The sequence below is a fragment of the Lithobates pipiens genome, unplaced genomic scaffold, assembly GCF_037356315.1.
Source record: "Lithobates pipiens isolate NorthernLeopardFrog02 unplaced genomic scaffold, aLitPip1_a1.2 Scaffold_35, whole genome shotgun sequence".
Taxonomy (NCBI): domain Eukaryota; kingdom Metazoa; phylum Chordata; class Amphibia; order Anura; family Ranidae; genus Lithobates; species Lithobates pipiens.
Window position 1 is genome coordinate 22,408,571 of NW_027507811.1, and position 25,884 is coordinate 22,434,454.

The following is a 25,884-nucleotide window of genomic DNA, read 5'->3' on the forward strand; positions in this document are numbered from 1 at the left end:
ATTATTTTGAATTTGTGTATTTTATTTGAGTGGCACGATTTGCGCAGGACCCACCCCTTTATATACACCTGTATCTACCCTTTATTGCTGGTGTTCTATAATACAGCCATCTGCAGGAGTTAGTGGGTGTTGTGTGCCTCCAGCACAGTATACACCTATATCGACCCTTTTTTGCTGGTGTTCTCTAATACAAGCATCTGCAGCCTTTACAGTGGGTGTTGTGTGCCTCCAGCACAATATACATTACCCAATTGCTGGTTTTCCCATCTCCCTGCAGGCCCTTACTATGTCTGGAAGGCCAACAAGGAGAGGCAGACAGTCATGAGCCAATAAAAGAGGGCAACAGGCTCTGTGTCTAGAGACAACAGTGCTGGTCGTGGACGTGGTGCATCGTCATCAGCACGTGGCCATGGGACACGCTTGTCCTTATTTTTGGCAGCTGGACGTGTTGAGCTGCATCATGCCGAAGACTTGGTAGAGTGGATGACCAAGCCCTCTTCATCCTCTCTCACCCAGGCTCAGGGTACGAGCAAAGCAGCTGCCAATGCATTCTCTTCCCTCGTCTTAATGTCATCAGTCACTCTTTCCCTAGACCCACCATGAAGAGTCCCCCGAACTGTTTGATCACAGTGTTGGGTATATGCTCCAGGAGGATGCCCAGCGTTTTGAAGGCTTTGATGATGATAGCCAGCTAGAGGAAGGCAGTGGCGTGAGCGCAGAGAGAGGGGATGCTCAAGAAGGACAGCAATCTGGCAGTCATGTTCCACCAGCTGCAGCATACTGCCAGGTTTGCTCCAGTGATGAAGAGGGAGGGGATAATGAGGTCACTGACTCCACGTGGGTGCCTGATAGGAGAGAGGAGGAGGCATATCTCCAATGAGGCAGGATGCCCTCCAGGGGCCAGCTTAGGGGCAGCACACCGACGGAATCACACCACAGAGCTCCACTTGTGCAGGGCGCTGCCTCTGCGCGTTATTCCAAAAGTTCTTTGGTGTGGGCCTTTTTTGAGACCAGTGCATCAGATAGCACCGCTGCTATTTGCAACATATGTCTCAAGCGTATCTCGCATGGCCAAAACGTCAGCCGCTTGGCACCACATGCTTGACCAAACATATGTTGACCTGCCATGCAGCTCGTTGGCAAGCGTACCTGAAAGACCAACACCAAAGAACAAAGTGGACCTCTCCTTGCTCCACATCAGCTGGGATCTCCAACCCCACTAGACCTCCAATCCTCTCTGAAACCTGCACTGAGAGGAATGAAGGTATAGAATTAGGTGTGTCACAGCCAAGTACTTGCGGCACTCTGCTAGCAGTACACCCACGTCTGATTGTAGCAGGCAAATTTCCCTGCCCCAGCTGCTGGACCGTCAAAATAAGTTCACTCCCAGCCATCCACATGCCCAGTGGTTAAATGCTAGCTTGGCTAAATTGCTAGCACTTCAACTGCTGCCTTTTCAGTTGGTAGACTCGGCCCCCTTCCGTGAGTTTGTGCAATGTGAGGTTCCTCAATGGCAGGTCCCCAAATGCCACTTTTTCTCACGGAAGGCGATTCCGGCTCTCTACCGGCATGTGGAAGGCAATGTCCATGCCTCGCTGGACAGGGCGGTCAGCGGTAAGGTGCATTTTACCGCTGACTCATGGTCCAGCAGGCATGGACAGGGACGTTACCTATCCTTCACGGCCCATTGGGTCACTCTTCTTGCAGCTGGGAAAGATGTAGGACAAGGTGCAGTAGTGTTGGAGGTAGTTCCGCCTCCACGCCTCGAAAATGCTACTACTGGTTGTGACAAAACCTCCTCTTATTCTTCCTCCATGGCCTCTTCCAGTGCTCTGTCCTCAGAACCAGCGGTGCTCCGTAGGCACTCAAGGGGCTACGCAAGTACGCAGGCAAAAAGATGCCATGCCGTACTTGTGCTAGTTTGTTTGGGGGACAGGAGCCACACTGGGGCAGATATTTTGTCAGCTCTGCAAGGGCAGGTCGAGAGGTGGTTGATGCCATGCCAGCTTAAGCCAGGAATGGTGGTTTGCAACAATGGCACCAACCTCCTCTCCGCCCTCCGACAGGGACAACTGACCCATGTGCCCTGTGTGGCTCACGTCCTTAACCTGGTGGTGCAGCGGTTCTTGGGCAGGTACCTGGGCTTACAGAATGTCCTGAGGCAGGCCAGGAAAGTCTGTGTGCATTTCCGCTGATCAGTTAATGCCAGGGCACGGCTGGCTGAGCTCCAAAAGGAGTTGAACCTGCCCAAGAACAGCCTTATATGTGATATGCCCACCAGGTCGAACTCAACGTTGGCCATGCTGCAGCGGCTGCACACGCAGCAGAGGGCCATCAATGAGTACCTGTGCGACTACGGCACCAGGGGAGCTCGTTTTTTTTTTTCACCACGCCAGTGGGGCATGATCAGGTATGCATGCACTGTCCTGTCACCATTTGAGGAGGCCACGAGGATGGTGAGCAGTGACACTGCATGCATCAGTGACACTGTACCTCTTGTCCACCTCTTGGAGCATACGCTGCATGGAATAATAGACAGGGCACTTGAGGCAGAACAGAGGCAGGAAGAGGAGGACTTCCTTGCCTCTCAAGGTCCCCTTTATCCAGACAGTGTTCCTGCTGTCCCACCCATCACACAGGAAGAGGAGGAGGAGGAGGCTTGTGTCAGCATGGAGGTGAAGCCTGGCACTCAGCATCAGCAGCAGCAGTCTTTTGGGGATGATTTACAGTCCCAAGAAACACATGGACTTGTACGTGGCTGGGAGGAGGTAGTTGCTGATCATGTTGTCCTTAGTGACCCAGAGGACTCCGGACCGAATGCCTCAGCTAACCTACGCTGCATGGCCTCCCTGATCCTGCAAAGCCTGCGGAAGGATCCTCGTATTCTTCGGATCAAGGAGAGGGACCATTACTGGCTGGCCACTCTCCTTGATCCACGGTACAAGGGTAAGGTTGCAGACCTTATCTTGCCGTCGCAGAGGGAGCAAGGCCATCTCCAGAAGGCCTTGCAGAAAGGTCTGTGAAACACGTTCCCAGAGACTGGGAGGTTACAAACTCCTGGTCCTGGACAACATGTTGCTGAGGCTTCAGTCAGAAGGAGCGGTGGAGAAGGTGGCCGTCTGACCGATGCGTTCAGACAATTGTTTAGTCCGCAGCCCCAAGGTATGATCGGTTCCAGCACCCATCGCCAGCGTCTGATTTACATGGTGCAGGAATACCTAGGGGCAAGGTCGGACTTGGACACCTTTCCCACCGAAAATCCTCTGGCTTACTGGGTCTTGAGGATGGATCACTGGCCAGAGCTCGCACAGTATGCAATTGAGCTACTGGCCTGTCCTGCATCCAGCGTTCTTTTGGAACGCACTTTCAGTGCTGCTGGTGGTTGGCCCACCCTTTGCAGCTATAACAGCTTCAACTCTTCAGAAAGGCTGTCCACAAGGTTTAGGAGTGTGTCTATGGGAATGTTTGACCATTGTTCCAGAAGCACATTTATGAGGTCAGGCACTGATGGTGGATGAGAAGGCCTGGCTCGCATTCTCCGCTCTAATTCATCCCCAAGGTGTTCTATCGGGTTGAGGTCAGGACTTTGTGCAGGTCAGTCAAGTTTCTCAAACCCAAACTCACTCATCCATGTCTTTATGGACCTTGATTGTGCACTGGTGTGCAGTCATGTTGGAACAGGAGGGGGACATCTCCAAACTGTTCCAACAAAGTTGGGAGTATGAAATTGTCCAAAATGTCTTGGTATGCTGATGCGTTAACAGTTCCCTTCACTCGAACTAAGGGACCAAGCCGATCCTCTGAAAAACAACCCCACGCCATAATCCCCCCTCCACCAAATGATTTGGACTAGTGCACAAAGTAAGCTCCATAAAGACATGGATGAGCGAATTTGGGGTGGAGGAACTTGACTGGCCTGCACAGAGTCTTGACCTAAACTCGATACAACGCCTTTAGGATGAATTAGAGTGTAGACTGCGAGCTAGGCCTCCTCGACCACATCAGTGCCTGACCTCACAAATGTGCTTCTGGAAGAATGATCAAACAATTCCATAGACACCCTCCTAAACCTTGTGGACATCCTTCCCAGAAGAGTTGAAGCTGTTATAACTGCAGAGGGTGGGCCAACTCAATTTTGAACCCTATGGACTAAGACTGGGATGCCATTAAAGTTTATGTCTGTGTTAAGGCAGGTATCCCAATACTTTTGGTAATATAGTATATGTGGACCTACGGCTCATACCCCTAAGTCTCTCAGGGCACGTCTTGTATTTCCAAAATACCTAGTTGGTCACATCCTTGCCCATGTCATTATTATATATGCTTGATGTGCTGTACCCCTGCATGGGTGATTGACTGTTTTATTATTGAGCTTTTTTTTTTACAATAAAAATTATTGTACCAAAGAATATCCAATCTAGCTGAGCAGGACAGAAGGACGGGGGCTTGATCAAACATTACACACGTTTTCACAATCTAGCACAAGCATGAGAATGCAGGTTTGGCTGGCTTAAATCAGGTGTGGTCTCCACTCAGAGTCTGGCCACAATCAATCAGCTTGCAGTTGCACAGACAGACAAGGAGAATTCCATAGCAGAGAACCAGCAGCTTTGACGGAGCAGGAGCGCATGCGCTCCTGAAAATGCCGTTGCAAACAATGGGCTGCGACTTGTCATGTCACAGTCGCATGGCAAGTCGCACAAGTCTGAATGGGGCTTTATACCCAATTTCATAGTAGAGCCCTGTTAAACTGTTGAATGCTAAAATAGCATACATGGTAGATGTGCTAGACTCTTTATTTGAAACAGATGCATGTGATGTCAGGAATTGCTTGGAGAGACGTTCTCTATTATCTCTGGATCAGAACTCTGAAGATGGTTCCATCACACAGGATCCATCAGGAGTAAACCCAAACACACAAAATATATATCACAGTCCGGAGACATCAATGGATCCCTCTGATCAGGGGGAATCTTCTCATCAATCACATACTATGTTCGCAAATATCTGTTTATGCTTCCACACTGCAGAAAGATCAACAGATACTTCTAATCCCAAGGAATCTTCTTTACCCCATGAAGGCTTTCTCATAGAGGTGACAATCTATTCTCACATTTGATGTGTGGGAAATGTTTAATTGAAAACAAAAACCTTCTTCAACATCGGAGAGTTTACACTGGAGAGCGTCATTCATGCTCAGAGTGCGGGAAATGTTTAACTGAAAGGAAAACTTCTTGTACATGGAGATAATACATGGTTTAGTGTCCGGTTTCCTGTTCAGAATACGGGAAAAGTTTCTCAGAGAAAAAAAGATCTTCTACACCAGAAAATTCACACAGGTGAGCGTCCTTATTCATGTTGAGAGTCCAGAAAATCCTTAATTCATAAAGGAGACCTTTTGAAGCACCAAAAACTTCACACAGGCGAGCGTCTATATTCATGTACAAAGTGAGGGAAATCCTTCATTCACAAAGGAGACCTTGTGTAACACCGGAGAATTCACATGGGTGAGTGAATGTATGATGGAGGGTTGAGCAGAGCTGTCGGAGAATGTACTGTGGATGGTGGGAGGAGAGCCGTCGGAGAATGTAAGGGTGGAGGAGAGCCGTCGGAGAATGTAGTGTGGATGGTGGGGAGAGCCGTCGGAGAATGTAGTGTGGAACTGGGGGAGAGCCGTCGGAGAATGTAGTGTGGAACTGGGGGAGGAGAGATGTCAGAGAATGTAGTATGGATGGTGGGGTGAGAGTTGTCGGAGAATGTAGTGTGGATGATGGAGGAGAGCTGTCGGAGAATGTAGTGTGGATGGTGGGGGAGAGCTGTCGGAGAATGTAGTGTGGGTGGTGGAAGGAGCTGTCAGAGAATGTAGTGTGGATGGTGGAGGAGAGCTGTCGGAGAATGTAGTGTGGATGGTTGGGGGAGATCTGTCGCAGAATGTAGTGTGGATGGTGCAGGAGAGCTGTCGGAGAATGTAGTGTGGATGATGGAGGAGAGCTGTCGGAGAATGTAGTGTGGATGGTAGGAGGAGAGCTGTCGGAGAATGTAGTGTGGATGGTAGGAGGAGAGCTATCGGAGAATGTAGTGGTGGGTGGTGGGAGGAGAGTTGTCGGAGAATGTAGTGTGGATGGTGGAGGAGATCTGTCGGAGAATGTAGTGTGGATGGTGGAGGAGAGCTGTCGGAAAATGTAGTGTGGATGGTGGAGGAGAGTTGTTGGAGAATGTAGTGTGGATGGTGGAGGAGGGCTGTCGGAGAATGTAGTGTGGATGGTGGAGGAGATCTGTCGGAGAATGTAGTGTGGATGGTGGAGGAGAGCTGTCGGAGAATGTAGTGTGGATGGTGGAGGAGAGCTGTCGGAGAATGTAGTGTGGATGGTGGGGGGAGAGTTGTCGGAGAATGTAGTGTGGATGATGGAGGAGAGCTGTCGGAGAATGTAGTGTGGATGGTGGGGGAGAGCTGTCAGAGAATGTAGTGTGGGTGGTGGAGGAGAGATGTCGGAGAATGTAGTGTGGGTGGTGGAGGAGAGCTGTCGGAGAATGTAATGTGGATGGTGGAGGAGAGCTGTCAGAGAATGTAGTGTGGATGGTGGGAGGAGATCTGTAGGAGAATGTAGTGTGGATGGTGGAGGAGAGCTGTCGGAGAATGTAGTGTGGATGGTGGAGGAGATCTGTCGGAGAATGTAGTGTGGATGGTGGAGGAGAGATGTCGGAGAATGTAGTGTGGATGGTGGAGGAGAGCTGTCGGAGAATGTAGTGTGGATGGTGGAGGAGAGCTGTCGGAGAATGTAGTGTGGATGGTGGAGGAGAGCTGTCGGAGAATGTAGTGTGGATGGTGGAGGAGAGGAGTTGTCAGAGAATGTAGCGTGGATGGTGGAGGAGAGGAGTTGTCAGAGAATGTAGCGTGGATGATGGGGGGAGAGCTATCCGAGAATGTAGTGTGGATGGTTGGGAGAACTGTCCGAGAATGTACGCTTTGTCCTGAATGTTCAAAATGACAGGCTCTGTCATCAGAACATTAATTTTCACAACATTCTCCCCATAGGATGTGCTCTTAAAGTATTTTATTCATGTTATCTACCTGTAAAAGTCTCCCTGGCGTAGACATCCAAAATGCCGAGACTGCTGCTGGGGGCCATCATCTTGGATGTGATGTCAGCTGACTTAGAGCTGTCACCCAAGTAACACTTTATTGCAGTAGTTCTTAATCTCAGGTACCTCCTTTGTACGCTTAGATACCCACAACAGGTCGTGCTTTGGAAATTTCCCTAAGATATAATAGCAATCATGAATACCAAGCAGTTGACATGGATCTAAAGCTTCTATGCAAGGTGAAGCAAATCCTGAAAACATGAGTTATTGGGGGTAGGACCTCATTCATACAGGGCAAACTAAATGGTATACCCTTGCAGGGCCACATTTCCCTGTGCAGGCAGCCTTAGTGATGTTGAGGTGTAGCAGCTGCATAAAGACATGGATACCATTCTGACTAGTGATGAGCGAACCCCCCCTGAACTGTAAAGTTTGGGTTCGTACCGAACTTTTGGGTTTTTTGGTCCTGAACCCGAACTCGAACAATTGACTGTATGTTCGGGTTCGGTGTTCGGTAATGTAATGGTGCTTTTTTAACAGCTGCAGGGCAGCCGATTAACATTTGTTTAACTGGTGTTCCCTTAGAAGCCATCACAGCCATGCCTACTAATGGCATGGTTGTGATTGGCCAGTGCAGCATGTGACCCAGCCTCTATTTAAGCTAGAGGCACACAGCACAGCACGTCACTCTGCTTTTAGTGATGGGAAGTCCGGATCTTTAAAGTGGTTGTAAACCCTTACAAACCACTTTGACCTACAGGTAAGCCTAGATTAAGGCTTACCTGTAGGTCCAAGAAATATCTCCTAAACCTATACGGTTTAGGAGATATTTCCCCGAAGACAGGCACCGCTGTCTAAGGCGCATGCGCCGTAGACAGCGGCACGCAGGCGCACTGAGCGCGGCATTCTCAACGACGGAGCTGCCACGCGTGTCTGCTCCCGTGCGCATGCGCGGGAGTGACGTCATCGCAGCTTCGCCGAATGACAGCGGCGGAGCTGCGAGACCCCACCAAGAAGATGGATGCTCCGGACTACAAGGGACAGCGGTGACTTCGCTGGCTCCTGTGTCAGGTAAGTGACACATAATGGACTTCTATGCGATGCATAGTAGTCCATTATGCTTTGCCTTTGCAGGGAATGAAAGAGGAAGTAAACTCATCAGGGTTTACTTCCTCTTTAAAGTGAATCGGTTCATTTCGAACTACTCACTGAAATGAACCGATTCAATGAATCGATTCTTCAGTTCACCTGTTGAGTCTCCTGACAAGCAAGTGAACCGAAGCTCTGACTCAACCATATTAAATGATTGGAATCAGAAGACTGATTCATACAGAAGGTTGGCAGCTCCTCCTGGGGACATTTACTTTTATTTAGTTCATTGGCGCAGAGCACAAGCCTATTGTTGTCCGACTACAATTTGTCAGATTAGCCGCGTCATGAATTTTGGTGATACACAAACAGCTGTGTTAGGCTGGGTTCACACTTGTGCGATGCGGGAACCCTGCGACTCCACTGTGGGTTCCCGCATCGCACCCGTCTCGCACGCCAGTTCACACTGACATACAGTGGTGTGAAAAAGTATTTGCCCCCTTCCTCATTTCCTGTTCCTTTGCATGTTTGTCACACTTAAGTGTTTCGGAACATCAAACCAATTTAAACAATAGTCAAGGACAACACAAGTAAACACAAAATGCAATTTGTAAATGAAGGTGTTTATTATTAAAGGTGAAAAAAATCCAAACCATCATGGCCCTGTGTGAAAAAGTGATTGCCCCCCTTGTTAAAACATACTATAACTGTGGTTGTCCACACCTGAGTTCAATTTCTCTAGCCACACCCAGGCCTGATTATTGCCACACCTGTTCACAATCAAGGCATCACTTAAATAGGAGCTGCTTGACACAGTAAGGTCCACCAGAAGATCCTTAAAAGCTACACATCATGCCAAGACCCAAAGAAATTCAGGAACAATTGAGAAAGAAAGTAATTGAGATCTATCAGTCTGGAAAGGGTTATAAAGCCATTTCCAAAGCTTTGGGAATCCAGCGAACCACAGTGAGAGCCATTATCCACAAATGGCGAAGACATGGAACAGTGGTGAACCTTCCCAGGAGTGGCCGGCCACCCAAAATTACCCCAAGAGCGCAGCGACGACTCATCCAAGAGGTCACAAAAGACCCCACAACAACGTCCAAGGAACTGCAGGCCTCACTTGCCTCAGTTAAGGTCAGCGTTCATGCCTCCACCATCAGGAAAAGACTGGGCAAAAATGGCCTGCATGGCAGAGTTCCAAGGAGAAAACCACTGCTGAGCAAAAAGAACATCAAAGCTCGTCTCAATTTCTCCACAACACATCTTGATGATCCCCAAGACTTTTGGGACAACATTCTGTGGACCGATGAGACAAAAGTGGAACACTTTGGAAGGTGCGTGTCCAAGTATATCTGGCGTAGGAGGAACACTGCATTTCATAAAAAGAACATTATACCAACAGTAAAATATGGTGGTGGTAGTGTGATGGTCTGGGGCTGTTTTGCTGCTTCCGGACCTGGAAGACTTGCCGTGATAAAAGGAACTATGAATTCTGCTGTCTACCAAGAGATCCTGAAGGAGAATGTCCGACCATCTGTTTGTGTACTCAAGCTGAAACGAACTTGGGTTCTGCAGCAGGACAATGATCCTAAACACACCAGCAAGTCCACCACCGAATGGCTGAAGAAAAACAAAATGAAGACTTTGGAGTGGCCTAGCCAAAGTCCTGACCTGAATCCTATTGACATGTTATGGTATGACCTTAAAAAGGCCGTTCATGCTCGAAAACCCTCTAATGTAACTGAATTAGGACAATTCTGCAAAGATGAGTGGGCCAAAATTCCTCCAGGACGCTGTAAAAGCCTCATTGCACGTTATCGCAAACGCTTGGTTGCAGTTGTTGCTGCTAAGGGTGGCCCAACCAGTTATTAGGTTTAGGGGGCAATCACTTTTTCACACAGGGCCATGATGGTTTGGATTTTTTTTCACCTTTAATAATAAACACCTTCATTTACAAATTGCATTTTGTGTTTACTTGTGTTGTTCTTGACTATTGTTTAAATTGGTTTGATGTTCCGAAACACTTAAGTGTGACAAACATGCAAAGGAACAGGAAATGAGGAAGGGGGCAAACACTTTTTCACACCACTGTATGCGAACTGCTGGGGAGTGTCATACAATGTTAATGACACCCCCATTTCAGCTCACATGTCGCACTGTGAACTGTCAGTTCGGACATAAATCGGATTGCATAGGTGTAAACACCCATGCGATCCGATTCTGGTGCGGACCAAAAAAGGTGCTGTGCGAGTTTAGTCCGAATGCGATACGATTTCAGCCATACTATCTGTATGGCTGAAATTGCATCACACGGACATCACATGCGATTTTGCACCACTCAGCAATGTGAACCAGCCCTGAGCCTAGGTTTCCACAAATTTGAAACCTAGGCCCATCAGAATGCAGTTCACATGCACAAAAGCCTGCTTTTCATTTAGGCTCCGTTTCCACTTGTGCAACTTGTCCTACGACTTGTGACTGCAACGTTGCATGACCTGTCGTACCCAATGATTTCCAATGAGAACCATTCATATCTGTGCGACTTCAAAGTAGTCCCTCCATAGACCTCCAGAATACATAGGCATTGCTTCAAGTCGCTGCAAATTAGTGGCAAAAAATTGCAGCCGAATCGTGCGACTTTCAGGCTTTTCAGGCTAACGCAGCCTGAAAGTTGCATGATTCTGCCTCAATTTTGATGCGACTTAAAGCAATGCCTGTGTATTCTGGAGGTCTATGGACCTCAAGTCACATCAAAGTGGACCAAAGTAGTGCAGGGACTACTTTGAAGTTGCTGTGACTTGAAGTCGCACAGATATGAATGGTTCTCATTGGAAATCATGGGGTACGGACTTGTCATGCAACTTTGCAGTCGCAGGACAAGTCGCACACGTGTGAAAGGACCTCAGGCTGTCTGTACCACCTTATCACTGCTGCAACCTGATCATTGATTTAGTGTATTGTTCTACTGGTGGGGACTCATGAATCTTTGAGTGTACTGTGTTCTAACAACTCGTATGATTCTTTAAAGAGGAAGTAAACCCTGATGAGTTTACTTCCTCTTTCATTCCCTGCAAAGGCAAAGCATAATGGACTACTATGCATCACATAGTAGTCCATTATGTGTCACTTACCTGACACAGGAGCCAGCGAAGTCACCGCTGTCCCCTGTAGTCCGGCGCATCCATCTTCTCGGTGGGGTCTCGTAGCTCCGTCGCTGTCATTCAGCAAAGCCGCGATGACGTCACTCCCGCGCATGCGCATGGGAGCCGACACGCGCGGCAGCTCCGTCGTTGAAAATGCCACGCTCAGTGCGCCTGCGCGCCGCTGTCTACGGCGCATGCGCCTTAGACAGCGGTGCCTGTCTTCGGGCAAATATCTCCTAAACCGTATAGGTTTAGGAGATATTTCTTGGACCTACAGGTAAGCCTTAATCTAGGCTTACCTGTAGGTCAAAGTGTGTTGTAAGGGTTTACAACCACTTTAACTCAGTAACTCGTATGATTCTTTAACTCTATGTACTGTGTACATCTGGTTATGAGTGTCAGTGTGCTGTGAGCCGGTTGATTGGTTGCAGGGAGGGGCGGAGCTCTCTCACTCTTGGATCATATTACCAGGCCTGCCTTGCTATGCTAGTATTGAGTCCATAGTGAACTGTTTCAAACTAATCAGTTCAGTTAGATCAGGGATAGGGAACCTATGGCTCTCGAGCAAGATGTGGCTCTTTTGCTGGCTGCATCTGGCTCTCACCTCTCAATCCGCGGATTGCATGGTGTGCCGTTACGTGGATTAAGCCCATAGGAAAGGCCGCAGCTTTGGCCTAGCTCCGGAGCTGCGGCCATCTTAGTACACCCAGCGGCGGCCTAGGTGAGCGGAGCGCTGACGTCATCATCACCCGCCTCAACTCCTTGTGGATCTGCCTGCCTGTGTAGTGGTAAGCAAGCAGACAATCGTAGGGGAGATGTGGATATTACACAGGGGGAGATGACGTGGATATTACAGTTATAATTGAAATTAGTCGATTAAAAAAAAATAAAAAATAGTTTTAAACATATTGTATGGCTCTCGCGGAATTACATTTTAAAATATGTGGCGTTCGTGGCTCTCTCAGCCAAAAAGGTTCCCTACCCCTGAGTTAGATGAATCGATTCATCCAGTTCACTGAAAAGAATCGATTCAAAAGAACGATTCGTTCATGAAGTGGACATCACTATCTGCTTTAGACAGTGTAGGGAAAGGTTCCTGTCTGCTGTTAGTGAGAGAATAACATAGGAGTCCTGATTCTGAAACCTATTCTAATTAGTCAGCGATTTTACACTGCACTGAGAGAAAAGATAGACAGTGTAGGGCAAGGATTTGGTTGTCGAAATCTCCGACCGTGTGTACAGGGGCTAAGATACACGTTTACATACTCTGGGTGTATTCTGCTATTGCAAAAACATCCATTTAGTGCAAAAAAAAACTTTGCAGTGTTTTCTGCATATGTGGAGGTGCGTGTTACACAATTTATATATTTTTCTTCTATTGTGCTATTCAAAAAAAAAATTTTTAGGGCAAAAACATTTTTTTTTAATAGCATTTTCACCATTTCTGCAGCTCTAAGATACACTTTTACATACTCTGGGTGTATTCTGCTATTGAAAAAACACCCATTTAGGGCAAGATCCTCAATTTGGAAAATATGAGGAGAACGTTAAAGAAGGGACGTGGCTCCGGTCGTGGTGATGCTGGTGGAGATTCTGTTGCAGGGAGAGGACGTGGTCGATCTGTGCCAGCTACACGCACAAGTGAAAACAAACGTACGCTGGTAGACGCGCTGCTGGTGGCATTCCCACCTGACAGTGGGGGTACAGTGGAAGCACAAGGCGAAGGCAGAGGAGGAGGAAGAGGTCGCCAACGCAGCCAGGGCACCGCCAGCACCTCAGTAGGCAGGGTTAGCATGGCCGAAATGTGGAAAAGCTTTGTCAGCACGCCACAAGAACCAGCACCACCAGCTGAAATGGAACGTCTTAGCAGGAGGCAGCATTTCACCAACATGGTGGAGCAGTATGTGTGCACACGCTTACATGTACTGAATGACGGGTCTGCCCCCTTCAACTTCTGGGCCTCCAAATTGAGCACATGGCCTGAGCTTGCCCTTTACGCCTTGGAGGTGCTGGCCTGCCCTGCAGCCAGTGTATTATCTGAACATGTTTTAGCCCGGCAGGGGGCGTTATCACAGATAAGCGCAGCCGCTTGTCCAGAGCCAATGTGGACAAGTTCACGTTCATTAAAATGAACCAGGCATGGATCCCACAGGACTTGTCCATACCATGTGCAGAATAGACATGTATACCGTTGTTCTGACAAAAACTGTCTGGCCATCGGATAGTGTCCGGCCCGAGGACAAGGAGATTCCAAAAATCTCAGAAGATGAACGGCGCCTGCCCCGTGAGTGCAGGTTCAAACCCCACCATCCAAGTGGACATACGGTAGCACATAGTAACAGGGCCCCTCACAGGCTCGCTTCGCTCGCCACGCTTCGGGCACGGCCTCACTTCGCTCGGCTTGAACCTCGGGTGCTGTGGCTTGAACCTGGACTCACCGCGCAGCGCCGTTCATCTTCGGAGATTTTCTAAATCCCCTTGTCCTACATACTGAGCAAACGCAGTACAGGGCGGACACTATCCAACGGGGGACAGAATTCGACACATCGCCGGCCTTACCCAGCCATTGTTGTATTTTTGAACCAGTGTTGGCTACCTTGTCCTCCTCCACCGCCGCTTCCACCTACACCGCCACATCCACCGTCACCTCAACCTCCTACTCCATATGGACCTCGTCCTCCTAGGTCAAGATTATAATTTTTTATTTCAAAGTTTTTATTTTCCCACTAGCTTATCCATTAAATGGAATAATTTTTTCCAGAAAGGGTGTATTCTGGGGCATTCCCACCATATATGTAAGGGAGTTTCTGAGGTTCTTAATCACATCCTGTACCTCTTCTTCTGAGAAGGGGGCCTCCAGCATAGATATTCATATTTTTTTTTTATGTTATTTTAAGTTATTTCCCTATCCACATTTGTTTGCAGAGCACTTGCCATGCTCTTAACAACATTTTGTTGCCATTTGCAGCCCTCTAGCCATTTCCATTACTTTTTTAGAGCCATTTTAGTCCTCAAAAGTTTGGGTCCCCATTGACTTCAATGGGGTACGGGGTCAAGTTCGGTCCCGAACCCGAACTTTTTTCCGAAGATCGGCCGAACCCGAACATCCAGGTGTCCGCTCAACTCTAATTCTGACATCTGTGCAGTTGTATGGCCCCAAATGCACACTGTCTGCTCTCGGGGCCATACAACCACATGGGTGCAGCATCTGTGCCCATGCAACTGCTGCATCCAGGGGTCAAGTCCTAGGGAAAAAAAAAGTGTGGGAACTCCCACCCAAGATCCACTCCCCCACCGAAAAATAATTAAATAGGACATCAGGGCACATTATGGGGCACATAGCACATAAGGGCACGGGGCACATCAGGCCACATGGCACATCAGGGCACGTGGGCACATAGCACATCAGGGCATAGGGCACATTATGGGGCACATAGCACATCAGGGCACATTATGGGACACATAGCACATAAGGGCACAGGGCACATCAGGCTACATGGCACATAGCACATCAGGACATGGGTCACATCAGGGCTCGGGGCACATATTGAGGCACATAGCAAATCAGGGCACATTTTGGGGCATATAGCACATCAGGGCACTGGGCACATAGCACATTAGGGCACATCAGGGCATCTTACTAGCCAGCATGCAGAGTAGCGCAGAAAGCGTTTGTAGTAAGTTTTCTCTCACGTCACGCATCGCTGCTCGCTCCTCGGTGGCCCATCCTCTCTTCTCGTCTATCCCCATTGGCTTGTGATATCATCTGGGATAGACAAGAAGAGAGGAGGGAATGCCGGGGAGCAAACAGCGCTACGTGACATGAGAGAAAACTTACTATAGACCAACGCTTCCTGCGCTACTCTGCATGGATCTTGACATTTGGCTCGGACGGCTCTGGTCCTGCAAAGGGAACGGTGTTCCTGCTGTGAAAAAAGTGCAGGGACGCCATTCCAGCAGGACTCGAGCCCTGGCTGCATCCCATTTGACATCACTGCGGCTGCCTACACAGAAAAACGTGGGCCCTCCACGGGCGTATGCTTTAGTACGCCCCACGTGAACAAGGCTTCATTGAGAACCGAGGTTGGGCACCACTGCTCTACAGTATTCCCCTTCACTCCTCCTCAGCATTTACATAAAAATTACATAGCAGGGCATTCCTCCTGAATTAAGAATTTAGGTAAGAGGGACAACAAGGGACCTTTGGCCAGAAGTGGGGGTGTTTAAGTTACACTGAATACTGGGTGTGTAGAAATAGAGTATAGGCCTACTTGTGTATAGACCACACGTGCCCGAGGTTTAATTCCTGAAATGGACAGTAAAAAATAAATAAAATCAAGCACCTCTGAATTCTTCAAAAGATTGGATCATATTTGAAGATGACCTTCTTTTTGGCCTTCTGTCAATATTGGAGGCGCAATATTTGGGAGAAACCTCCTTTAGAATCTGCCACAGCGTTTCCCTGTTCATGTTCAATTCTTCTGCCATAATTCGCATACTCAGTCTTCAATCTGAGCAAAGAGGCTTCGCACTCTGTCCACACTTGCATCCATCCTTTGTGTTTTTGGCTGCCCACTTTTTGCCCACTATCATTGCTGACATCTTCTTACTCCTCCTTAAACCACCTATGCCATTCAAAAACACTTGATTTCTTCATGAATGTTCACCACAAAAAACAGGAAACAAACAATCAGCGCAAACACACTATAGCCCCATACACACTATCAGATTGTCTGCTGATTTTTTCCATCAGATTTACCAAAACCGTATAATATGAGGTCAAACCTTAGGGGTTTCAATGTGTATGCAATCAGGCAGGCCCTTGTACTACATGGTTTTGGTAAACCTGAAGGAAAAAATCAGCAGACAATCTGATAGTGTGTATGGGGCTTTAGAGAACGTGAACTAATGCAAGCTGAACACTATAGGCAATCACATTCACCTAAAAAAAAAAAATCTAACAATATAATATAAGTCCAGCGCAAATAACGGGGGGCAGAGCTTTGTTGCATGGACGTCACCCACTGCCACCTCTGTGCACTGATCCGTGGATCGTGCTAAAATATCTTTTTATATATTGCTACTGTTTAACTAGTGTGCTAATGAGCGCTTGTTTTTAGTACTTTCATATGTCAATAAAAGAAGGAGTACACTTAGAGCGTTCCCTCTTTTTTTCTTTTTGGGATGGTCTTCATAATATACTGCCACCACCGGCTTTATGAGGTATCCGGTTCGGTGGGATCTCACTGCTGGACAGGAGCTCCATGCTGTTTGGATTGAAGACCGCTCAGGCTGTATATGAGGTTAGCACCATCCCTGTGGGGAACTATACGCATTTGAACTTCTGTGATAAAAGGTCCACCATTGAGGGTAAGCGTATTTTGGCTTCCTAATATTGAAATTATTTTTTCACCTTTCTTCACAAGGAATTTTTATGAGGTATCCGAATTTTTATGAGGTATCCGGTTCGGTGGGATCTCACTGCTGGACAGGAGCTCCATGCTGTTTGGATTAAAGACCGTTCAGGCTGTATATGAGGTTCGCACCATCCCTGTAGGGAACTATGACCATTTGAACTTCTGTGATAAAAGGTCCACCATTGATGCAAAGCGTATTTTGGCTTCCTAATATTGAAATTATTTTTTTACCTTTCTTCACGAGGGATTCTTTCATCTCATCTGTCCGGTTATTGGAGCCATTTATCTAGATTGGACTTTCTTTTCATCTATTGCACTGCACTTAATATTGTTTTAAAAGTTCACCACAAGCCTTTTGTAACAGAGCACTCAAACTTTTGACAAATTTCACACAAAATTTGATGTTAATCCATTGCTCCAGATTCCTGTCACTCATTTTCCACCAACAGCGCAACGCTGGTCCACTGGTCTGTGACCCAGGTGAATGCAAGTTAGAACATGCCAGAACCACGCTTGAGTGTGAATGGTTGACCACAGTGCTACTCAGTGGGAATTAAATTACCACACCTCCTGTGTCATAATCCTTGCACTCACAAAATACTCTTTAAAGCGGTGCTCCACTAAAAAGGGGAACCTCCACTCGTTTGCTTCCTCCCCCCTTCCGCTGCCACATTTAACACCTTTCGGGGGGAGCGGGGACCTGTTTTTGACACTTCCGGGGGACCGCACCTAGGGTTGCCACATCGTCCCTTTAATCCAGAACACATATGAATTACATGGGTTCTGAGGCTGATTTAATGCAGATAAGGCACCAAGTGAGTTTAATTACCACCTTAATCAGCCACAGAACCTGTGTAATTAATGTGCGTCCTGGATTAAAGGGTGCTGACATTGTGGGATCCCTGAAGGGGTATGTGTCCTAAAATTAAGTCAGCAGTATTTGTAGCTGCTGACTTTGAATTTTTTAGTAGGGGGCTGGAGCACCTCTTTAATTACAGTGGAACAAATGAGAGTCTGACACATAAAACACACAAGAGGAAAAACACGGCAAGTTAGCAGTTCACATACTTAATTTTTCTGTGCTTTTATCTGCAATTTTTTAAGATGTTTACAGGATTTGGTGGCCATTGCTGTGTTATCGTATAATAATTCACATGTACAGACAAAGGGAGACAGAAACAGGAAGTGATACCAGAAACAAGTGATATCAGGCACAGACAGGAAGTGAGGTAACACACAAAAAGGAAGTGATGTAAGGTTCTAAAAAAAAAAGGAATTTCCGGGTGAAAGGTGAGTTGGGAGGAAGTAGAGAAGAAGCATTGTTGGAACAGGCAGCAGAGAAGGTAATAAGATATTATTTTATATTTACACCCAGTAACCCCCCCCCCACCCTGTCATGTCCGTCCTCTTCCTCCATAGTCACTGTGATGTCTTTTATCTTCAACAGATGGGGATACACAAGCACACTGAGAGATGGAGAGAAAGACATATAATGCCTTCATAAATAGAACTTCTCGCTACAGTAATAATAACGATAAATAAAAAATATATATTTAAAGAATATAAAATATTAAACAAATTGTTGTAGTTCTAAACCTCCCTCTGTGTTGAAAAGAGGGTTTAAAATGACTCTTTACTTGTCTAGGGGTTATAACGATTAGCAAGGCCATTGTATTATCTGTCTACAGAGATCAAAGTCTTGTATAGATCACATGAAGTCATCAATGAGGATGGAGGAGAACCCGAGTCACATGACTGAGAGGATATTAGATCTCACCCTGGAGATCATCTACCTGCTGACTGGAGAGGTGAGGAGGATTCTGGGAGGTCACATGACGTCACGCTTATCTCTATTAATAAAACACAGACCTCACCGGAGAGGTGAGGAGGATTCTGGACATGACATTATTGTTGCTCTTTCAATGCAGAGTTTTCCTCCAGTGAAGCCTGGTGACCATCTAACCATCAGAGTGCCTTCACCTCACTCCTTGAAGCTCAAGAGAAACAATCGTAAGAAGATTCTAGAAGTCACCAAGAAGATCGCTGAGCTGCTGACAGGAGAGGTGAGCGGTGCCGGGAATTCTGGGACATTATCCAGTAACAGACAAGGGATGTGTCTGGATGGTGACTGTATCATTGTGTGTGTCAGGTTCCTATAAGGTGTCAGGATGTCACTGTCTATTTCTCCATGGAGGAGTGGGAGTATTTAGAAGGACACAAGGATCTCTACAAGGACGTCATGATGGAGAATCAGCCGCCCCTCACATCACCGGGTAAGAGGAGACTTTATTGTAAAGGAGAGAGCAGTACGGAGGCTCCACCTAGATCCCCCATCATCTGATAAACACATAGAAACAATGTATTCAGTCAGTGTGTGTGTTTCCTACAGATGGGTCCAGTAATGGGAACCGACCAGAGAGATGTCCCCATCCTCTGGATTCCTCAATGGAAAATCACATCAGCTTACATAAGGTTAAGTAGAAAGATAATAGCTGATACTCACATTTTGACATGTTCAGTAGCTATATTGTTTAAGATAACTTTGTTTTTATAAAATATTCAGGGTATAAACCAGAGTGATTGGAAACATGTTAAAGAAGAGATAAAAGAGGAGGAGGATGAGGTTGGTGTGATGGAGAAGTTTTTAGAAGGACACAAAGACCCCTTAAAGAATGTCATGATGGAGCCATCTGGTGACACAAACCCACAAGAGGGATGTCCCCGTCCTCTGTATTCCCCAGATTCCACCATCCCTCACCATCCTCAGGTAGGTGGGACTAAGAATATAGAATACAGAAGTGATTCTTACCTTTTTAAAATAACATTCTTCAAGGTAGTCTCTTGTTTGGTTTACTTTTACCACGTCCACTGTTTCTAGTTCTCCCTTGGTGCACCCCCACTTTTGTCTTTTGAAAATGAACATACAGTGCTTAACTTTCTTGGGTCCAGTCACATGACATCATAGATCCTCTCCTTCTTTCTGTTCCTCCAATGGCGAGTGCATGTTAAATGACGCAGTGCTGTTCTTTGCTCTTGTGTGTTCAGACTGGCGTGATGATGCTCCCAGAGGGCAAAGGGCTCCCTGGGCTCACATGAAATGAGTAGAAAAACACATTTTTATCTGCTGCAGGTCAGTAACCCCTACCAGTCATGTCCCATCCCCAACCGGTGACTGAACAGTGAAAGGAGAAGCAGCAGACTGATGAGTTCATCTTTCTGTCACTCTGCTCTCTCCTCCCATGTTAGCACTTTAGCACAACGGCTTGGCTCTCAGTGCTGCCTTACTCTCCTAGTCTGAGCTCTGCCGTATAGGACCTGTAAGAGGCTGATACCAGATCACATTCAAGTACTTACACTGCTTGTATTATAAAAAGAAAAAAATGACTTTAATTGTGTATTAATAAATACAGGACTGAATATTTTTGTGTCTTTTATATCCATCTAGAGATCGACTTTAATAGATTTTTTTTATTATTTTGGGGTTTAGGGCGAAGAACGGATAAATATAAAAGTTGAGGTTAAAGAGGAAGAAGTAGAGACTGATGTGGGTGGTGATCAGCCGTCTATTGAGGAGGTTGGGATGATTATGAAGAGTGAAGAGGATGAGATTTCTCTACCTATCAACACAAGTAAGTATAGGCACTATGGAAGAAACGGTTCACAATTTTAGTATAGGGATTGTAGTTTAAGAAAAATTATGAAAACAGGGGTCCAGCTCGGCATTACTGTGCAAATATGTTGTGCCACATCTTATAGAGACAGCAAAAAAGGGAAAAAAAACCCTATTGGTGGACTTTAAGGGTACGTACAATAATCAAATAAAGTAAGAAAGTTTTTTATTGTAACAATTTATAAAAGGCATAACAGCAAAAAAAGTATATATCACAGAACAATTTAAAACACATGCGACGGTGTCCGTAGTGTGATATAGATAATGAATAAAACGTGTCACCCATACAAAGTACGATAGACCAAGGTACTTAATACCCTACGCGTTTCTGAGATATTCTGGTCTCCTTCATCAGGGGTGAGTATGGGGCATAAAGCGTATTTCTGATAAAGAGCATAAATAACAAAACTTTAGGATATAAAGACGGCAGACAGGAAATGGAGGTACATCAAAACATTGTTATACTCACATATCAAGGTACAAAAATAGACATATGGAGCATGTTGATGGTTAAAAACACAGTGTTTTTTAACGCGTAGGGTATTAAGTACCTTGGTCCATCGTACTTTGTATGGGTGACACATTTTATTCATTATCTATGTCACACTACGGACACTGTTGCATGTGTTTTAAACTGTTCTGTGATATATACTTTTTTTGCTGTTATGCCTTTTATAAATTGTTACAATAAAAAACTTTCTTACTTTATTTGATTATTGTATGTGCCCTTAAAGTCCACTAATAGGGTGTTTTTCCCTTTTTTGCTTTAAGAAAAATTATTTGATAATTATCAAATCTTCACATTATCTGATTAAGATGAGACTGAATTATAAATGGTGGACCATCGGAGCTGGGAAGAAAGATTGAAAAAGAAAAAAAAAAAAAAAGGAACAAACGTAGTCAAAACATAGCCAAAGTTCAGTAACCGAAACGGATAGTCAGCCAAGCCAGAAGTCAGGGATCAATGTAGTGGAACAGCAAGCAGGATCTGGAGCCAGAAGGGATGTCAGCAAAGCAATCTTTAAACAGGCATGCAGGAGAATTGTCTCTGTGATGTTGACCAAGGCGAAGGCAGAGATCCTCTGGACTGGACGGCTTAAGTAGGCAGGACTGACGAGCAGGATATCATCAACAGCTGAGTACCTGTGGAGAGATGGGATCTGGCAATTAGCTGACAGCTGAGCGGCCAGCTCTGAGAAGGAAGGGCTGAGCCCAGCCCTGACAGTTTTGCTTCTGGGAAGGTGGACTCCGGACACAATCATTGGCATAATATACCTAGTGGTTATTAATTGATTTCTATTCATACTTTAGGGTCCTCCCTTCAAACCATTGTTTGAAATCCCATCTATAACCTTCTCTCGGGAGCTAGGCCTTCCTATTGGCAGAAGGGTATCAAACGTGGCAGCACTTTCTTGTAAATCCAACTTTCTTGTTCTTCACAAGTACAAGGTTGTGTTATTATCCTAGAGCTGTTTTGTATCCTTTAACTGGTTAATTTTCATAATTTACTATTTGTATCCAAGAGCTCTGGGAAACTGTTAAATGCCAAAAAAAAAAACATGGTAGTTATATGATAGACACTTTAATGTAAACATTTATTTCCAGCAGATGGATGTGATGTCAGGAATACCTCAAAGAGACATCTTCTGTTATCTGCTGATCAGAACTCCGAAAATGGTTCCATCACACAGGATCCCCCAGGAGGAAATCCAAATACACAAAATATAAATCACAGACCTTCCTGTCCGGAGACATCAATGGATCCCTCTGATCAGGGGGAATCTTCTCATCAATCACATACTATGATCGCCAATATCTGTTTAAGCTTCCACACTGCAAACAGATCAACAGATCCTTCTAATCCCATGGAGCCTTCTGTACCCCAAGAAGGCATTTACAGAGGTGACAATCTATTTTCATATTTGGTGTGCGGGAAATGTTTCGCTGAAAACAAAAACCTTCTTAGACATCAGAGAATTTACACAAGCGAGCGTTCTTATTCATGCTCAGAGTGCGGGAAATGTTTAACTGACAAGGGAAAACTTCTCGTACACCGGAGATATCACATGGTTGAAAGTCCGGTTTCCTGTTCAGAATGCGGAAAATGTTTCTCTAAGAAAAAAGATCTTCTTGTACACCAGAGAATTCACACGGGTGAGCGTCCTTATTCGTGTACCGAGTGCGGGAAATGTTATACCCGAAAAGGCGCACTTTACGAACACCGGAGAATTCACACGGGTGTGCGTCCTCATTTATGTTCAGAGTGCGGGAAAGCTTTCACTGAGAAAAAGGCACTTCTTAAACACCAGAGGACGCACACGGGCGAACGCCCTTATTCATGTTCAGAGTGCTGGAAAACTTTTGGTTACAAAGAGAGCCTCGTTAAACATGAGAGAAGCCACACAGGGGAACGTCCTTATCTATGTACAGAGTGTGGGAAATCTTTTGTTTGTAAAAGAGACCTTGTTACACACCAGAGAATTCACAAAAGTGAACGTCCTTATTCATGTTCAGAGTGCGGGAAATATTTCAGTAAGAAAGATTATCTTGTTAAACACCAGAAAATTCACACGGGTGATCGTCCTTATTCGTGTTCAGAGTGCGGGAAATCTTTCACTAGGAAAAAGTTATTTCTTACACACCAGAAAAGACACATGGGTGAACGTCCTCAGTGCATTCAGACTGCGGAAGGAGTATAACCGATGAAAGAAGTCTAATTAGAAATCAAAGTAATACATATATGATGACTTTTGATAGGTGGAACTGTTCAAAGAACAACTGTAGAGTAAAGAAAACGAGTTTATTAAGAAGTACATCCTGGCAAAAATATATTTAAAGGGGTTGTAAAGGTAAATGTTTTTTCACCTTAAAGAGGAAGTAAACCCTTCCAAACAACTTGGACCTATAGGTAAGCCTAGATTAAGGCTTACCTGTAGGTCCAAGCAATATCTCCTAAACCTATATGGTTTAGGAGATATTTGCCCGAAAATGGGCACCGCTGTCTACGGCGCATGCGCCGTAGACAGCGGCGCGCATGCGCACTAAATGCGGCAAGTCCAAGAATGGATTTGCCAAATTTGTCGACTCCCGTGCGCATGCGCGGGAGTGACGTCATCGCGGCCTCGCCGTATGACAGCGGCGGAGCTGCGAGGCGCGACTCCCGTGCGCATGCGCGGGAGTGACGTCATCGCGGCTTCGCCGCTGTCATTGGTCGGAGCTGCGAGACGCCACCAGCAAGATGGACGCGGCGGACTACAGGGATCAGCGGCGACTTCGCTGGCTCCTGTGTCAGGTAAGTGACACATAATGAGCTACTATGCGATGCATAGTAGTCCATTATGCTTTACCTTTGCAGGGAAAAAAAGAGGAAGTAAACCCATCAGGGTTTACTTCCTCTTTAATGCATTCTATGCATTAAGGTGAAAAAACATCTCACACTGCCGCCACCCCCAGTCCCCCCCTTTTACTTACCTGACTCCTCGAAAGTCCCGCGCTCGCCCCAGCCGTCCTCTCCGCCACTCAGCCTGGCTGTTCCACAGGAGCGTGCCCGCAGGTGCTTCTCACCATGCGAGGGAGCTGGCATGAACGTGAGAAGTACCTGCGGGAGGAAGCAGAGACAGCCGCCGAGGGACCCCAGAAGAGCAGGTTCGGGGCCACTCTGTGCAAAACGAGCTGCACAGTGGAGGTAAGTATAACATGTTTGTTATTTAACCACTTCAATACCAGGCACTTAAACACCTTCCTGCCCAGACCAATTTTGAGCTTTCAGCGCTGTCGCACTTTGAATGACAATTGCGCGGTCCCACTGGTCCCATTGTACCCAAATGAAATTTTTATAATTTTTTCCCACAAATAGAGCTTTCTTTTGGTTGTATTTGATCACCTCTACGGTTTTTATTTTTTGCTAAACAAATAAAAAAATACCGAAAATTTTGAAAAAAAAAAGGTTTTTTTGGTTCAGTTTCAAAACTTTGCAAATAAGTAAGTTTTCTCCTTCACTGATGGGGTTACACTGATGGGCAATGATAAGGTGGCACTGATGGGCACCGATGAGGTGGCACCAATGAAGTGGCACTGATGAGGTGGCATTGATGGACACCGATATGTGGCACTGATGGGTGGCACTGATGGGCGACACAGATGGGCACTGATAGGTGGCATGGATGGGCATGGATAGGTGGCACAGGTGGGCATGGGTTAGGCGGCACAGGTGGGCATGGGTAGGCGGCACAGGTGGGCATGGATGGGCACTGATAGGTGGCATGGATGGGCACTGATAGGCGGCACAGATGGGAACTGATAGGCGGCATTGTATTATAATATATTGTACTAATGGATGCCAATCAGTGCCAATCAATAATGCATGCCAATCAGTGATGCCCATTGTGGGCACTGATTGGCATCCATTATGGGCACTGATTGGCATCCATTGGGGCACTGACTGGAATCCCTGGTGGTCTAGGGTGGCATACCTTGTCCTGGGCATCCCTGGTGGTCTGGTTGCGTCCCTGGTGGTCCAGTGTGGGCATCCTCGGGGGGGGGGGGGGCTGTGCTGATGATCGATCAGCACAGACCCCCCCTGTCAGAGGAACAGCCGATCGGCTCTCCTCTACTCGCGTCTGACAGACGCGAGTGAGGAAAAGCCGATCACCGGCTTTTCCTATTTACACTGTGATCAGCCATGATTGGACATGGCTGATCACGTGGTAAAGAGTCTCCGTCGGAGACTCTTTACCGAGATCGTAGTTGCCGGGTGTCAGACTGACACCCCGCAACAACGATCGCCGCGATGCGCGCCCCCGGGGGCGCGCAGCGGCTCATAATCCTGATCACGTCATATGACGTCCGGTCAGGATTATGCAACCACTTTGCCACCGTCTATTTGTTATAGGTATAGGGCGGGCGGCAAGTGGTTAAAAAAAAATGTTTTTACTTTACAATCACTTTAATTTGTAGATGGAGTTTGATGGGTTGAGTCTTCTCTTGGGTGTAAATGCAAATCACAGTACATTGTGGCCATAGAAAAATATTCAAGTTTTAAATAATGTGGTTTTATAGAAATAAACAATTATAGTAATATGGTCCTCCTATGAAACAGTACTGAGTCTTATGCCCTGTACACACGGCCGGCCTTTCCGACGGAAAATGTACAATTGGACTGTGTTGTCGGAAATAGCGATCCTGTGTGGGCTTCATCAAACTTTTTCCGTTGGAATTTCCGACACACAAAGTTTGAGATCTGGATCTAACATTTTCCGACAACAAAATCCGATTGTTTCAATTCTGATCGTGTGTATACAATTTCGACACACAACGTGCGATGCATGCTCAGAATAAATTACGAGTTGAAAGCTATTGGCTACTGGCCTCTTTATAGTCCCGTCGTACGTGGTTTACGTCACATCGTTCTGAACGATCGGATTTTCCGACAACTTTATGCGACCGTGTGTATGCAAGACGGGTTTGGGCCAAAATCTGT

At 46.4% G+C, this 25,884-nt stretch overlaps 2 protein-coding genes and 1 pseudogene across 3 annotated transcripts in view; all 3 read left to right on the forward strand.

Annotated features, from left to right (window-relative positions):
* The window catches only part of LOC143956391 (uncharacterized), a 221,053-nt pseudogene that overhangs the window by 119,537 nt on the left and 75,632 nt on the right, over positions 1–25,884 (forward strand). The gene's annotated exons all lie outside the window — the stretch shown is intronic.
* LOC143956199 (uncharacterized) overlaps positions 1–25,884 on the forward strand; it is a 56,723-nt gene that overhangs the window by 10,647 nt on the left and 20,192 nt on the right. The gene's annotated exons all lie outside the window — the stretch shown is intronic.
* On the forward strand, positions 16,300–24,116 carry LOC143956228 (uncharacterized). The gene is given in 9 exon segments (XM_077466403.1): positions 16,300–18,257; positions 18,381–18,543; positions 18,664–18,798; positions 18,885–19,008; positions 19,125–19,207; positions 19,299–19,502; positions 20,223–20,364; positions 22,011–23,078; positions 23,081–24,116. Coding segments are annotated over 8 exon segments (2,013 nt in total). The 5' UTR covers positions 16,300–18,257; positions 18,381–18,447; the 3' UTR covers positions 23,242–24,116.